The sequence below is a fragment of the Lynx rufus genome, unplaced genomic scaffold, assembly GCF_022079265.1.
Source record: "Lynx rufus isolate CCGP_SWC_20201006 ecotype Redwood Valley unplaced genomic scaffold, mLynRuf1.p SCAF_21, whole genome shotgun sequence".
In the NCBI taxonomy this organism is placed as follows: Eukaryota; Metazoa; Chordata; class Mammalia; order Carnivora; family Felidae; genus Lynx; species Lynx rufus.
The window spans coordinates 24,789,880-24,806,409 of record NW_025814836.1 but is presented as its reverse complement, the minus strand read 5'-3'; the positions used below and the strand labels follow the sequence as shown (position 1 = coordinate 24,806,409).

At 55.9% G+C, this 16,530-nt stretch overlaps 1 protein-coding gene across 15 annotated transcripts in view; it reads right to left on the bottom strand.

Moving 5' to 3' along the window:
* Positions 1 to 13,726, bottom strand: part of TM6SF1 (transmembrane 6 superfamily member 1) — a 56,668-nt gene extending 42,942 nt beyond the window's left edge. For 4 of the 15 annotated variants that reach the window (XR_006963400.1, XM_047086586.1, XM_047086588.1 and 1 more), the window contains exons 1-3: positions 13,559 to 13,709; positions 8,724 to 8,827; positions 4,563 to 4,660 (exon numbers count right to left, since the gene is read on the bottom strand). Coding sequence is in view for 13 of the 15 variants with exons in the window: in XM_047086586.1 (XP_046942542.1) it covers positions 4,563 to 4,660; positions 8,724 to 8,827; positions 13,559 to 13,650 (294 nt within the window). In the remaining 2 variants the exon portion in view is untranslated. Of the gene's footprint in view, positions 1 to 4,562; positions 4,661 to 8,723; positions 8,828 to 13,558 lie in introns of all 15 variants that reach the window. The other 11 variants (XM_047086581.1, XM_047086582.1, XR_006963399.1 and 8 more) reach the window with 10 other exon arrangements.
* Positions 13,727 to 16,530: the final 2,804 nt, after the last annotated feature.

Genomic DNA, 16,530 nt, shown 5'->3' with positions numbered 1-16,530 from the left:
TGCCGCGGGATGGCCCTGAAGAATGCCCAGCCAGCATCTGACCGGCTGGGCCAATGCCCGTGGATGGCGATACAAGACAGCCTCATGGGCAATCCGCTAATGCACTGAGGCCAAGTCAAAAATGAGACTCGGCGCTTGGCTCTGGCCAGAGGACGGTGGCCAGAGGAGACCCTGCTCACCAGAGCCACCGGCCGACCTTCCCGATTCACCTACGTGCTCATCCCCAGGCTTGCATGAGTGAGGACGAGGAAAGCACTTCTGCCCCCCACACATGGACAGACAGACGGGCACCCAACCGCCCTATGGGACAGACCACGATTGACTCCATTTTACAGATGAAACAGAGCGCCAAGGGGTTGTGAGACCGGCCTAAGGTCACACAGTTGACATCTAGCACAGAGCATACTGTGAAGAAAAGCCATACTTCCCCTGAGGACTTTTTCATTTTACAGCCATGAGATCCCCTGACGAGCGACATGTCGTGCTCCCAGAAGGCTACCACAAGATCACTGTCCGATTTGCATGGGTTTTTCGTTTCCTTCTGAGTCTCGTGTTCCTTTCCTCTCTCTCCCACGTCCATGCCATCCCGCCTTGTTTCTGGCCTGTCTTCCTAAGATGCCCTCAGTCCTTTCTGCGGCCAGAACGGTCAGATCAACCAGCCAGGAGGGGCCCCTCTGAAGCGTGGTGTGCCCGGGGCAGGGCCTGCCCGGTCCTCTCTCCCCGCAAGCGAGATGGAATGAGAACTAGCGAGGAGGCAGAAATAACACAGCAGCTGGACTTCTGTGCCCACGCCTGACGCGCATCTTTTCTCCCTGACATGCTTCGACTGAACAATCCAATCTGATTTCATGACTTTAATTGTTCATGCCTACACATCGGGCTCTCGGAGCCGGTGCTGGCTCCCCTGGTGGCTTCATGGGCACTTTTTTTTCTTAATTAAAAAAAAATTTTCTTAAGGTTTATTCATTTTACAGAGACAGAACACGAGGGGAGGAGGGGCAGAGAGAGAGGGAGACACAGAATCCGAAGCAGGCTCCAGGCTCCCAGCTGTCAGCACAGAGCCTGACGCGGGGCTCGAACCCACAAACCGTGAGATCATGACCTCAGCTCAAGTCAGAGGCTTAACCGACTGAGCCCCCAGGTGCCCCCGGACATTTGTAACTAGATGCCCCACGGGCCCTTCCGAGTTTTCACGCATCAGCTTCTGCCCTCAATTGAGCCTCAGCTGGCTTCTCTTTTTTTTCTTTAAGTTTATTTATTTTGAGAGACACAGAGAGAGCGAGCCAGCAGGGGGTGGGGCAGAGAGAGAGAGAGAATCCCAAGCATGCTCCTCCCTGTCGCACAGAGCCCGACGCGGGGCTCGATCTCACAAACTGCGAGATACGGTCTGAGCGGAGATCAAGAGGCTGATGCTCAATTGAGCGCCCCTCCCCCTCCCCCTCCCTGCCCCCACCCCCGTCCCTGTGCCCCCGAGGCCTCTATCTTAAGGATGACACCACCCTGCCTGCCCAGCTCAAAGCCGCAGGGTCCTGTTTCCACCCCTCTCTCTCCTATGCAGTGTGTGGGCACGTCCTTTCATTTCTGTTTATGAGGTCACCGCGGGCCCCCCTCCCTCCGGTTCAAACCCTCCCTGCCCCTCACTGAGCCGTTCCCAAACGGTCCCTCTAGCTGCGTTCCAAAGCCTTCCAGAGCAAGCTTCCGCCTGCGGGACCAGGCCTGCCTCCTGTATCTGGCAGCCGGGTGCCCAGAACCTGGCCCTGCCGCCCTTCCCACAGGGACACCAGCCCACCTTCTCACACCCTGTCTGCCTCAGGGCTCGCCACCCTCGGCAGCTCGACCTCCGGGCCCTCTCAGCAGCCACTTTCTCCCCAAAACCTGCCCCCTCTGGACCCAGTGGCCCCAGGCTCCCCAGGCTTCCCTCCGGTGTCTCAGCCTGTCCCTTCGCAGTTCGCTTCAGGGGGCTCTTCTGGCCACGGCCTCCCACATTCCACCCTCCGGCATCTCCTCTCTCCCCACTTCTTCCGAGCAGGCTCCCACTGAGATGGCCCCCAAACCTCTCCGCCAGGAATGTTCCTCAGCGCTCAAGCCCTGCCAACCAGAACATCTGCCAGGATGTCCCTCAACCACCCAAAACTCCACACGTCCCCAGATGAACTCAGCATCATCCCTGCAAACCTGCACCCCAGGCTGACTGTGGGGAGACACCTGCTGTTTCTCACCTCCAAGCTTTCGCTCAAGCTGTCCCTTCCCCTCGGAATGCCCTCCACCCCCGCCCCCACCCCAGTCCATCTGGAAAATGCTTATCATCCACTGTCATCGCCATTTAAAAAAATGCTAGGGGCTCCTGGGTGGCTCAGTCAGTTAAGCGTCCGACTTAGGCTCATGATCTCACAGTCCATGGGTTCGGGCCCCCCATCGGGCTCTGTGCTGAGATCAGAGCGCGGAGCCTGCTTCGGATCCTGTGTCTCCCTCTCTCTCTGCCCCTCCCGCCGCTCATGCTTGGTCTCTCAAAAATAAACATTAATTTTTTTAAAAAAAAAATGCTAGAGCAGTATCACAAATTCGATGGGGACTCCCCTGACTGCTTCCGGACTTAGTTCTTCCTCTGTGCACAGGTAACACCTTGTTTTACTGCCTTTTGCTTCATTGTGCATCGCAGACACTGAGTTGTTTGTCTTGTGTTTTTTGTTTTTTGTTTTTTTACGAATTAAAGCTCTGTGGCCACCCTCCATCAGGCAAGTCTCATGGGGCCATTTTTCCAACCGCATTTGCTCACTTTGTGTCTCTGTGTCACATTTTAGTAATTCCGGCAATATTTCAAACTTTGTCATTCCTGGCAGAGTTGCTACGGTGATCTGTGACCGGTGATCTTTGCTGTTACTATTGTGACTGTTCTGAGGCCCCACGAACCGCACCCACACAAGACGGTGAACTTAGCAACTGCTGGGTGTGTTTGACTGCTGCACCTCCCTGCACAGCATCTTCCTTTCCTCGGCAAACGTCACTGTCGTCTTATCCTAGGAAACGGCCACGGCCACCCCCGCCTTCAGCGACCACCGCCCTGATCAGTCAGCAGCCACCAACATGGAGGAAAGACCCTCCACTAGCAGAAGATGACTCACCGAGACCTTCGACAGTGGTTGGCAGTTTTTGCAATAAAGCATTTTAATATTAAGGTATGTATGCTTTTTGGATCTAATGCTATTGCACACTTAACAGACTACAGTGTAGTGTAAACATAACTTTTTTCTAGTGTTTATTTATTTATTTTTGGGAGATAGAGTGCAAGCAGGGGAGGGACAGAGAGGGAGACACAGAATCCGAAGCAGGCTCCGGGCTCCGAGCTGTCAGCACAGAGCCCGACGCGGGGCTTGAACCCACGAGCTGTGAGGTCGTGACCCGAGCCGAGGTCGGATGCTTATCTGACTGAGCCACCGGGCGCCCCATAAACATAACTTTCACATGCACTGGGAAACCAAAACATTCATGTGAGGTGCTCTGTCATGATATTTGCTTTAATGCAACAGTCTGGGACCGAACCCGTGATATCTCATAGGTGTGCCCATACGGTGTGCCCAGTGTGTGCCTCCATCACTGCTCCTAGGACAGCTAGGACTTGTCTCCACTTGAGACCGCTCCTGGCAGGAGAAAGCAGGTCTCGTGACCCCACAGTCTACTCCGGCTACTGTCTTTAGAAGTAAATTCCTCCGGTTCGCTCCTCTGGGCTTAATAACACCTGCATACTTCCAAAAGCAGGAGGCAGGATGTCTTACTTTCCCATCACCCGCAACTCATCCTTGGGTCCCGCTCACTCCAAAGACTCCGGTTCTCTGAAGTTCGTCCCTCCTCCCTACCTCCTGTGCTTGAGCCACCCGCCTGCCCTCACTGGCCCTGCAAATGCCTCCCCTTCGAGCCCATCCTTCCTAGAGCTGACTGCATCGCTCCCTGGCTCAAAATCTTCCCTCGAATGTGAGATAAAGTCCAAACTCCCTTAGCTTGCAGACGAAGCTCTCCATTATTTGAAACACAGACGAAGGCGAAACTTTCAGCTCTGCTCCTTCCTTATTTCCTGTGTGACCTTGAGCAAGTGACCTGAGCTCTCTGGGGCCGGATTCATCCACCATAACACAGGGAGGAGGATTAGGTGTCTCAAGTGCCGGGCAGCACTAGCACATGACGACGGGGAGGGAAGGATGGTCATCGCAATCAAGTGGCTTCCGTAAGTGCCGTGGTGGTCGCCACTTTCCACGTGTAAGACCAGCCTGAGCTTTTGGCCGTAGTAATGGTTTCACAGTAACAGACACCAAACACTGAATTCACTCGGAGGATCTCATTCCTGGAGAAGGGGAGTGGAGCGGGTGTGAGGGAACAGGTGTACGACCAAACTCTGGAGAGAAGTGCCCCCCGCTTTGCACGTGAGTAAACCCGCTGCGTCCGTGGCAGTGAGCGATGCCACGGACCGTGCCTGCTTACACCAAACGGAGGGATTTCGTCTCTGAGCCACACGGCTGAGGCTGCTGACCGTTTGGCGTAAGGCTTACGGTTGCTAAGCGATGCCATACCTCTCTCAAGTAGTGTGTCACAAACCCGTCAATGATTCCGTCCTGTTCCAGTGCTATGATGAGGTTCACCACACTGGTAAATCCGAACACTGCATACACTAGAGCAAAGAAAGCGAGAGTTTCCTTTTTAATTAAAAAAACATTTTTTTTTGTAAGTAACCTCTACCCCCAACCTGGGGCTCAAACCCACAACCCTGAGATCAAGAGTCGCACGCTCCACTGACTGAGCCAGCCAGGTGCCCCGAGAAAGCAGTAGTTTAAAAAGCAGTGGGTCAGGAGGGGGCGCCTGGGTGGCTCAGTCAGTAAAGCATCTGACTCTTGATTTTGGCTCAGGTCACGATCTCATGGTTGTGGGTTCGAGCCCTGCATCCGGGCTCTCTGCTGACAGTGCAGAGCCTGCTTGGGGTTCTGTCTCTCCCTCGCTCTCTGACCATCCCCCGCCCCTAAAAAATAAATAAATAAACATTAAATTAAAAAAACAAAAAGCAGTAGGTCAGGAGACAATGACTAAGAGCTTGGCATTCACCAGTAACAGTGACTTGTTTTTAATGTGACTGTGGACACTCACCATGGGCTAACAGAAGGTCCCTCCTGCACACACATTGGTACCTTTGCCTGTGTCACTGCCCAAGTGCCCTGTCCAAGGAGACACCCGCCAGGGGGACAGAATGACAAACTCACCCGCTAACTGTCCCACAGGATTCTACCAGGCCCCCCCATCCGTCCTCCGCTCCCTACAAGTGGCTGCCCAGGACCCCATCTGCACAGAGGGAACAAAACCAGAAACCAGTGGCCAAGAATAGAGGTGACCACGAGGTGGGTATATTTACAATAATGACTCAGGGGCACCTGGGTGGCTCAGTCAGTTAAGTGTCCGACTCCAGCTCAGGTCATGATCTCATGGTTCATGGGTTCGAGCCCCACATCGGGCTCTGCTGACAGCTCGGAGCCTGGAGCCTGCTTCAGATTCTGTGTCTCCCTCTCTCTCTCTCTGCCCTTCCGCTGCTTGTCTTCTGTCTCTTTCTCTCTCAAAAATAAATAAACATTGGAAAATAAAAAAAATAAAACAGAAGCCATGAAAAAGTAAGTGGGGAGGAGAGCGGCAGAGGTTAATTCACAGAGAGGGGAAGCTGGCCTTGCCGAGTCTGCAGCCGGGGCCGCGGGGTTCACATTCTCACTGGGAGAGGAAGGCCCACGGCTGCCCTGCCGTGCACACCCTGCCTCCCTGTGCCTCCCAGGCCTGTGGTCCAGGCCTGGTAGTCTGGGATCGGCCATCAGTGATCGGTCACCATATGTCTCCCAGGAAAGGAAGCATTTAGCGTCTGATCACTGGACAGTTCCACCCTCGCTGAAGCTGACAGGAGCATCAGATGCTGGGTCACAGGTGGTAAGCACCCGCCCTGAGGCTTCCGTGTGCTCAAGGCTGTGACAGAGACAAGGAGAGAGGGCCGAGCGTGTGGGAGCAAGGGTGCTCAACCCTGGGGAGTCGGGACAGACACAAGTCAGCTAAGTATGGGCACCACAGAGTGGCGGGGGGCCGGCGGGGGGAAGATGGCAGCAGGAGACCTGTCTAGAAAGGTGGACCAGGGCCAGAGCAAAGGCAGGTAGTGTGGGGCAGGAGAAGATGTGGGCCCTGAACTGGGACAGGTCCAGCTAATCTACTGACTGGCTATCCAATCTTAGGCAAGTTGCATCATTTACCTAAACTTCACAGTTTTTCAAAAAAAATTTTTAATGTTTATTTTAGAGAGAGAGAAAGAAAGAGAGAGAGAGAGAGACAAAGTGCGAGTGGCGAAGGGGCAGAGAAAGAGTGAGACACAGAATCCAAAGCAGGCTCCAGGCTCCAAGCTGTCAGTGCAGAGCCCAACATGGGGCTCGAACTCACGAACCGTGAGATCATGACCTGAGCCGAAGTCGGACGCTTAACCGACTGAGCCACCCAGGCGCCCCTCAACTTTAGGGTTTTTTACACGCAAGCTGGGAGAAATTAGTTACTCCCAATTCTTCTTTGCCTCCCCACCTTTGCCAAGATCCACTGCGGGCACAGAATATGCCCCATGCCATTGGTGATACACTCAGCCACATGACTTGCTGTGGCCAGTGGAACGTGTGGCCAGTGGAATTGACAATGGCCAACTCCAAGTCTCCTCTGCCAGGAGGAGGGCACACCTTGGGGAGCTACTGGCCCAAGAGCAAGGAGACACATGACACAGCCCTGAATCTGACCCACAGCCTAAAGCACAGCATTCTGGCCAACCCGTGAGCAAGGAAAATAGATGTTTATAGCCAAGACATGGAAACACCCTACATGTCCATTGATGGATGAATGGATAAAGAAGATACACAGACACAATGGAATCTTGGCCATAAAAAAAAGAAGGAAATCCTGCCATTGGCAACAACATAAATGGATTTCGAGGGCATTGTCCTAAGTGAAATAAGTTATCCGGAGAAAGACAAATACCGTATGACCTCACTTACATGCGGAATCTAGGAAAGCTGAGTTCTCAGAAACAGAGCTTGGAACGGTGGTTGCCAGGGGCTGGTGAGTGGGGGAAACGGGGAGATGTCGGCCAAACAAACTTCCGGGTGTAAGACGAGTGAGTTGCAGTATCTGATTTGCCGCGTGGTGACCGTGGTCGACGACACCGCACCACATGCTTCATGTTCCCACCGCGCATCAGAGACAGGTGATTACGGGAGGTGAAGGACCTTACTGAAGGCAAGCGACCTGGTCATGGTCACCATCTCCCAGCGTATGCGCGCATCGCGTCATACGAGCCTCCGTCTCACAGTCGCACAAGGTCACCTGTCAGTTGCATCTCAGCGAAGCAGGGGGAGTATGGAAAGCGCTTGCCGCTGCTACAGGGAGCTGGGGCCTGGGGGGTGTCTGACACGCAGCCTGGCTACAGCAGACGCTGAATGAGTAAACGCCCAGCAAAGTTCCCGGCAGGGGAAGCGCTTGAAGGCGGCAACGGCTCGGGCCACAAAGGTCACGGGCTTTGGGGTCAATGCCGGTCTCAGGATGCGACCGTGACCTCGTTTCTCAGCTTCTTAATCTGTAACTGGAGGGTATTTGTTGTAAGCATTAAATAAAACACTCCTGGGGCACCTGGGTGGCTCAGTCGGTTGGACGTCCGACTTCAGCTCAGGTCATGATCTCGCGGTCCGTGAGTTCGAGCCCCGTGTCGGGCTCTGTGCTGACAGCTCAGAGCCTGGAGCCTGTTTCAGATTCTGTGTCTCCCTCTCTCTGACCCTCCCCCGTTCATGCTCTGTCTCTCTCTGTCTCAAAAATGAATAAATGTTAAAAAAAAATTTTTTTTTAATAAATAAATAAATAAAACACTCCTGCTGCAGTGGCCACGACCAGGCACACTTTTTTTTTTTTTAAGGTTTATTTATTTTTGAGACAGAGAGAGACAGAGTATGAACGGGGGAGGGTCAGAGAGAGGGAGACACAGAATCTGAAACAGGCTCCAGGCTCTGAGCTGTCAGCACAGAGCCCGACGCAGGGCTCGAACTCACGGACCGCGAGATCATGACCTGAGCTGAAGTCGGACGCTTAACTGACTGAGCCACCCAGGCGCCCCCAGGCACACTCTTAAGTGCTTAATCAGTGGTGTTTTTATTTATTTAATGCACGTGTGTATTTTTCAGGCACTGTTATAAGTATTTTACAAATACTGTTTAATGTTTGCACCGGCCCTCCGTGGTAAGTGCTGTTTGAGTTTCCTCATTATACAAACGTGCAGACCGAGCCACTGTACTTGCACAGCTAAGTTCCACACCAGGTGAGGCTGTTTGCCAGAGGGCCAGAGGTGCAGGAAGGAGAGTGGAGATCAGAGGTCAGAGCACGGCTGGGGTTGGGGCGAGGAACAGAGGGGCATCCTGCCTGGCTGGCCCTGGCAGTGACCTTCCGCCCTGATCTCAGCTGGGAAAGGGTGGGGTCCACAGCCCGGAGGAGGTGTTAGTTTGGAGGGGAGGAGGGAGGACTGTGTGGCCCTGAACTACTCCTACGCTTCCTACCACATTACCAGCGGGCTCAGGGCATTGGAGGCAGACTTCTTGTTCACAGAAGAAACATAACGCAGGCAAAAGTCAAGTGTTGTGCTGTTGAGTGGACCCCAACAGTTCCCGTCCCACGGGCCCGCGGACACGTACCATAGAATAGCGGGTCCCGGGGTGGTTTTCTTTTGACGAGGACACGAGCCAGCAGGGCTACCAGGAGCAGGATGAGGGCAGCAACCCCTACGATTGTCCAGGAACTGCAACAACCGGAGCAGGGAGGTGGTCACTTATCGAAATAAATACATGAGTGCGTGGAATTTCCTGGCTGTTGATCGCGTTTGCTCCCACCTCTGCCTCTGCCTACAGCTCTAGTGCTGTGGGCTTCCTGACGTCTTTCTGCAGCACGTTGGCCCCTCCCCGGCCACCCGTGCGACTTTCAGGGACCGGAGCCACCAGGTTCTCACTCGTCCCATCCTGCCCACCTGCATAGCGCCCTCCCCCCTATCCTATCCCATCCCCCCCCCCCCTGCAGATGGCCTCTGCCTATCCGCCTCCCCAAACCCTGCTCCCCGGGGACGGACGTGCCTAACCACCGAATCCCGCCACCTCCCTCAGGGCCGGCCGGAAACCCTCAGACTGAGCTCCAGGGAGCCACGGCAGTCACAACCGCACGGACCTTTCAGGAGGACAAGGAAGGAGGGCCGGGTGGAAGCGTGTGGCCCGACCTGCGGCCAGAGTGAAGCCAGCTCCCCACACCCAAGGCCAGCAAGCCGGCGTCCACCCCGCAGCCGGGAGCTGAGGTGAGGCGAGGCCGGGCACAGGGAAAGGGCACGGCGCCGGGGATGCCAGAAGCCAAGCCGCCTTCCCCGTGGGGCAGCACTAGGGCGTGAGGCTGGGCCCAGTCACCGGTCAAGGCCCCTGCACTCTGGCCCCTACGCAGCCACTGCCCAACTGTGTTCGTGAACTAATTTTAAACCTATTAAGGATAAAATGTATTATGCAGCCCTATGTACCAGGCACGGTGGATGCATGGAGGAGGTCCCTGTCTCCACGGAGGGTCCCATCTGAATGAGCTCTGAGCTCTCTCGGCCAGGAGGTCACCTCTAGTCCTACACACAGATGCTCTCTCTCACCTCCAGCACCAACTGGGCTTGCAGTTATAGACAAAGTGTTGCCTGGCCCTCTCTTATAGCCTGCTACACCAGCGCCCCCTCAACAGCCCTCGAGAGCTCCCACAGGCACCACTCCTCAGCTGAAATCCCTCCACACTACTCCAGCCCAACAGGAGAACTGCTGGGTAACCTTTGCCATTGCCCCTGAGACTTCTGGAAAGTACCTTTCTCAGTCACAGGCTCCACAACCCAATAAGACCTACCAGTAACGGAAGGACAAACTCCTGCTGAAGTTCGCTCCACACACCTGTAGCTGGAATGGGTGTTAGGCACCAGTCAGAAATCTGCCCCCAATGTAAGAGAGGTCAGTCGGGAAGTGGGAAGTGATCCATCCAACCTTCAGGTAGATGGGCCCCAAGGAGACTGGTTGCAGGGGCAGGAGAGCGGTATCCTCAGCACCTGGCCCCAGGCCCCACAAAGAGTCAGGGAATGGACACTGGGCATCAGCATAGGCCAACCTTGACCTGCAGAATCTGAATACTTTGGAGTGGGGCATGAGAATATGACACAAAGTCTGCCTGGGGACTTCTGCTAGGGTATACAAGAATTGATAGATAGATGAGGGAGGGAAAGGGGGAGAGTAAGCCAGGAAAGAGAAATAAATGGATGGATGGATAGATGGATGGGTGGATGGATGAATGGATGGTGGATGGTGGTGAATGAATGGATGATGGATGGTGGATGATGGATGATGAATGAATGGGTGGATGGATGAATGGATGGTGGATGGTGAATGAATGGGTGGATAGGTGGGTGGATGGATGGATGAATGGATGATGGATGGTGGATGGTGGATGGTGGATGGTGTATGAATGGGTGGATGGGTGGATGGTCGGATGGATTACAGATGGTGGATGGATGCATGGATGGCACACTTCTATAAGAATGAGGACGAATGTCAATGTCCAGGCAAGAAATTGAAATAGGAAGTTTCTAGGCGTGCCCATCAGTGGCTGTTCCAGGTTCCTCCTGTGGGGATGAGCAAAAGGAAGAGAGGACAGAAGAGGAAGCTGATGTGGGTCAGGAACATGATACTGAACTGAAGCATCCCGTGAAGAGGGAAGAGGTTAGATGTGCTATATAAGCCGACAGGCATTTTAATCACAGCCTGAGTCAGGTGGTGGCCAGAAAGTAACCCCCATTCCTGCTCCTACCAAGGACCTGTGCCTACAGCCGGCAAGATCACGCAGCTGGTGCTCTTCTACAGTATGAGAGAGCTGTGTAAACTGGTTCACGTGTCCCCTCACACTCGCCACCTGGGGGAGGAGCAAAGCACGAAGAGAAACTGAGGCAGCAGATCCTGTGTGCATCCCGGTCGCAGCCCAGTGCAGAACCCAGCAGGGACTTAGGGGGAGAGGGAGATGGGGTAAGGGCTGAGACTCACCCCAGGGTGAAAAAGTTGCTAGTCATGGGTCTTGGAATGGGGGGCATTACAAGGTGTCCACGAAAGGACACCTACACAAAGGGGACATGTATGGGTATGAGCAGAGAGAGAAAGTGTGCATGCGTGTGTGTGTGTGTGTGTGTGTGTGTGTGTGTGTGTGTGAGAGACAGACAGAGAGAGAGAGACATCCCAACTCTTCCCTGACTCCTTAACCTGACTTGCTTTTTCTGTTTTTCAGGCTTTCGTAAAAGGTTTGGTGGGAAGGAAGCTTCAACTAATCCAACTATTTCAAACCTAACTGAATGTCTGCTATGCACAAGGCCCTGTGCTGGGCAAGACAATACTCAGGTGAGCTATGTATGGTCTGGGAAGGTGAGTTTGGCCACAGGAAAGTAACTCTGGTGGGAAAAGTGCAATCCAAGGGGGCCGGGTGAAGGGAAAGATCACATCTACTGGGAGGGAGGGTCTGGAAAAGTTAGAGGAGGCATTTGGCATTTTACCCCAGGCCATAGAGTCCTGGTGCAGCTTCAAAAGTCAGGTCAGGGAGGAAGGCCTCCAGTCAGAGGGAACTGCATGAGGAAGGGCAAGGAAGTAGGAAGTTAAGGAGCATCCAAGGGCTGGGCCAGGGGAGCTCCAGCAGGCCAGTGCCCAGGGAACTGCAGGGAGGAAACAGATGTTAACCCAGCCCTGGGGTCACTGTGGCTGTGGAAGGGGATGGTGGCAGGGTGGGTGGTGGAGAAAGAAGAGAGAGGAGTCAGAGGCCACTGGAATTTTAACCTACAGGGGGAAGGGAAGGATGCCTGGAAGCAGTTATTCAGAACTCTGCAGGGCTTAGCAATGTGCTCAATAATACACAGCAATACATAATTCAGTGTGTGCTCAGTAAATGCCATCGCCATCCTGCCAGTGGCTGAGGCCAAAATCTCAGAGTCATCCTCAAATCCTCTCCAGGACATGCAGTCTCTCAGTAAGCTGCCCCGCCTCTCTCCAGAATACCCCCACACCCAGCCACGTCCCCCCACCCCGCCCTGAAAGGCTCTGTCCCCACATCCTCCGGTGGCCACCTCCTGCACCTCAAGTCTCCTCCTCCAGGAAACCTTCCCTGACCACCAGTCCCCTTCCCAGGCACTCGGGTTGCCCCATTTTACTTACTAATGTCTGTCTCAACACTCGTGTCCCCCACCTTTCCTGGCTTGTCTATAGCCATATCCCCAATTCTTGGAACAGAGTCGCACGCAGCCTATGGACTCAATAAATGTTTGCTGAACTGCGCATAATGCCATTGTAGGAACGCAGGGTCCCCCGTGCACTGTATTCACAGACTCGTGACATTCGCTGCCCAGAGCTGCTGCTTGCAGGAGTTGCACCCCAAGACTGGGTCAGACCAAGGGCAGTCGATGCCGGTGCCTGCGGAGTGCTCAGTATGGATGGGTGAGGCTGTCAGCAAGTGGTGGCCCCAGGAGAGGGGCAGAGGCAGAGACAGAGACACAGAAGGGGAGAAGTAAGTCACCGCCCTGTGGGCACTTATCCGCAGCCTGAAGGTCTGGAGGGGGGTTGCAGCTACAGACTGATGCAATTTCCTTAGCACCAACTGCTGTGGGAAACATAACAGGTTAACTTCCTCGTCCCCACACACAGCGGGGGGACATCAGCAGGCACAGAGGCCTGGCACCGGTCCCACTGCCCGGCCGGGCCCGCAGCTGCCTGGTGCACAGTTGCTCAGCCAGGGACCCCTCGCACAAGCCCGAGGCCGGCGTTGGGCTCCACCCATTTCCTTAGCCTCCAACGGCCCTGCCTCTCGCCCCTGAGCTGTCTGTCCTGCACAGCGCCTCTTCGCGAACAGGTCTCTTCGGATCCTGACAACAGGGATACAAAGAGAGGCCATTTGACAGACCGGAAAACTGAGGCCAGCCCCCGCCCCACCCCGCCCCGGGGCAGTGCCAAAGCCACGCCTAGAACCCAGGTCTTTGCCCGCTGGTCCTGGGCTATTTCTGCTAGTCATTCACAACAGTTTCTAAAATTAATAAGAAATGAGAAGCATGTGTGTGTCCGTACGTGGAAACGCTCACCGCACGAGCCGGGGGAACACGGCCGCGCTCGTGGTTGTCGCTGCTGCACCGCCCGGGACCCCTGCCCCTGGGCTCCCCAAGGGCAGGGGCATCGCCTCGTTGACCTCTGTCTCCCCGGTGCCCGCACCGCGCGGGCGCCCGGCACTTGGCTCCAGGGCTGCGCCGCAGGTCCCGGACGCCCGCCCGCCCGAGCCGCACCCCCACCGGCCCCCCAGGGCCGCGCGCCCCCACCCCCACCCCGCGCCTCCCCTCCCCTGCCGGGCCCCCGCCGGGTGCGGCTCGGGCCCCCTCGGAAAAGTTGCCGCTCGGCCGCCCCCCTCCCCCGTGCCCCGGCGCCGACCCCCGCCGCGCGCGCCCACTCACTCGTGCTGGGCCGCCAGGTGGTTGAAGACGTAGGTGACCGGGATGGCCGAGAGGGACAGCACGAAGACCCCGGTGGCCGCAGAGGCACTCATCGCCGCCGCCGCGCCGCTCGCCCTTCAGCGCATCCCGCGCGGCGCCCCGCCCCAGCTTCCGGCAGCGCCCGCGCCCCCAGTCCGTGCCCTTCGGGGCGTCCCGCGCCGCGCCCTCAGCAGCGCCCCCTCGGCGAGCCGGCCCGCAGCCGCCCCGGAGCGCAGCGCGGCGCCGCCCTGCAGTCCCGGGAGGGGGCGCTGCTGAGGGCCGCGGGGGCTCGGCCGCCAGCGGGGGGCGGCGCCGAGGGGGGGCGGAGACAGCCCCCTGCCCGGACAGGTGCGGGGGGGGGGGTGGGGGGGGATCTGCGGGAGGGCGGCGGCCCGGGAGGGGTGGGGGGTGGGGGCACGGCCGGGGGCTGGTCGTCGACCACCTGGCAGAGCGGAGGGGGGTGGAGCCAGACCCGGGGCGGGGGGGGGGGGGGGGGGGGTGTCCACGTGGGGAGCCCTAGGGCCGGGACGGAGGGACGGATGATCCCGAAGGCTTGGATCTTCTGGGCCGGCAGCGGACAGGGGGCAGAATGCGAATATCCCTTTCAAGCCCTGGCTGCTCCCTCAGCTTGCTGTTGACCTTGGCCAAGTTACTCAAGTCCTGTGTCTTTTCCCTTCCCTGACAATGGGGGTAACCCGGGGCGGTGTGGTTGTGGGAGCAACTGAGCTGGTGTGCGTCGGCCACGGCCGGCTCCCGCCGTTCCCGTTCTGGGGGTTGAAACGGACACAGGGAGAAATGCTATGATTTAAGACACGAGAGCACCATTCGTTTCTATCCCCGGTAGCGTTCCTGGAGGCCAGGTCACCCCGGACAGCCTGCGCTGGGCCCTGCATGGGTACAAGGACTGGGAGACAAGGACGCTGCTCAGACCTGCTCAGACGGCTGTCAGATGCCCATTGGTTACAGAGAAGGGAGCCGAGTATTGCCCTGGCTGCTTGACCATGTTGGTGACCAGGTCTCAGAAAGCCCCTCCACCCCGGGACTGAACCTGGATTAGTCTACTGTCCCGGAAAGGGAAGGAAAGTAGGTTCAAACAGAGTGCAGCTCAAACAACCCAGAGAGGTGGCATGTACTTAGTGTAGGAAGGGTACCACTGCCAGCGACCTGATGACATCACTCAGCTCAGTTTAGAGACGAGGAAAATGAGCCACAGAGAGGCTGTGACCTACCTACTCTGGGCCACTCAACTTTTCCCAAGCTGGCTCTCCTAATCCCCTATCCTGGCGCTTCCTGGAGGCTTCTCCAACTCTGAGGACAGAATGAGAAAATCTTGGCCCAAATTGTGACACACCCAAAGTTCTCCCAAGAGATGTCCTCACCTGTGACCTGGATGTCACTCCCCTTAAACTCTGTCTTCCTCCAGGGACGCCCGGGTGGCTCAGTGGGTTGAGTGTCTGACTTCAGCTCAGGTCATGATCTCACTGTTCGTGGGTTTGAGCCTCACGTCAGGCTCTGTGCTGACAGTTCGGAGCTTGGAGCCTGTTTCGGATTCTGTGTCTCCCTCTCTCTCTCTGCCCCTCCCATGCTCATGCTCTGTCTCTCTCTCTCTCTCTCTCTCTCTCTCTGTCTCTCTCTCTCTCTTTCTCTCTCTCTCTCTCAAAAATAAATAAACATTAAAAAACAAGCAAAATACCTCTGACTTCCTCCGGACAACAGATAGCTCCTCTAAAGCCCCCTTCTGTCCTCCCACCCAACCCCTGAGGCCAGTCCAGCCCCTCGATCACTGCCCAAACCTGACTGGGTCAGTTTTGCCTTCTCTGTCACACCCTGAACCCCTCCGGCTGCCCTGGGTCCTTCCCCTCAACCAAGGCACATACACAACTATGTCCCAATGTACAAGGATGCTCTCTGGGCCAGAGGTTCCTCCCCTTTGCCACCTACTCTCTCTCCTTTCTCATCTACACTTGTGTTTTTTTAATGTTTACTCATTTTTGAGAGAGAGTGGGGGAGGGGCAGAGAGACGGGGACACAGAATCCCAAGCAGGCTCCTCGCTGACGGTAGAGAACCTGACACGGGGCTCGAACTCACAAACTGCAAGATCATGACCTGAGCCGAAGTCAGTGGCTTAACGGGCTAAGCCACACAGGCGCCCCTCCGTGCTTGGTTTTAATACCTTTGTCTATGCTGAGAGATCCCGAATTACCATCCCTAGGACTGACTCCTCCCCTCAGTGCTGCCACAGAGGCGTCCCACAGGCACCTCACAGCTCTCTCTCATCTGGTGGCATCACCACAAACCTGGTCGTCCAAGCCGGACCCCTGGGAGTCCACCTGAGTTCTGGCCAATCCCAAATCCCTCTGGTTGCAGCAAACGCCTGTCAGGTCTGTCTGCCCCTCCCCATCTGCACGCCTACTCCCTACTGCCTGTTCAGGTCTGTTCTGTCTCCCATGTCCCCCCCACCCCCTCGTCTCTCTGCCTCTGATCCCACCGGCTCTAGAAGGCCTCATCTGACCACCCTCCTGCTTCCCTTACCCTCTCCGTCAAGCTTCGCTTCCTTCACGTCACTCTTACTATCCAAAATTATCTCGCTTACATGTCTGCCTTCTGTTCTGTGTCCCTCTCTCCAGTATGATGTACGCTCCTTAAAGATAAATCAGGAAATTATCTGTCTTGCTTACAGTTCTATTCCCATCATTCAGATTAACAGAGGAGGTACAGGGTGGGTACTCAAGAAATCTTTGCTCAGGGGATGAATGTTCAGATCATCATTGTCTGATGGAAATAGAATGTGAGCCACATGTATAACCTAATTTTGGAGGTTTTTTTTTTTTTTTTAGGTAAACTCTACCAAGCATGGGGCTTGTGTTTATGGCCCCAGGATTAAGAGTGGCATCCTCTCCCAACCGACCCAGTCAGGGGCCCCTGTAACCTTAAACCTTCCAGTAGTCACATT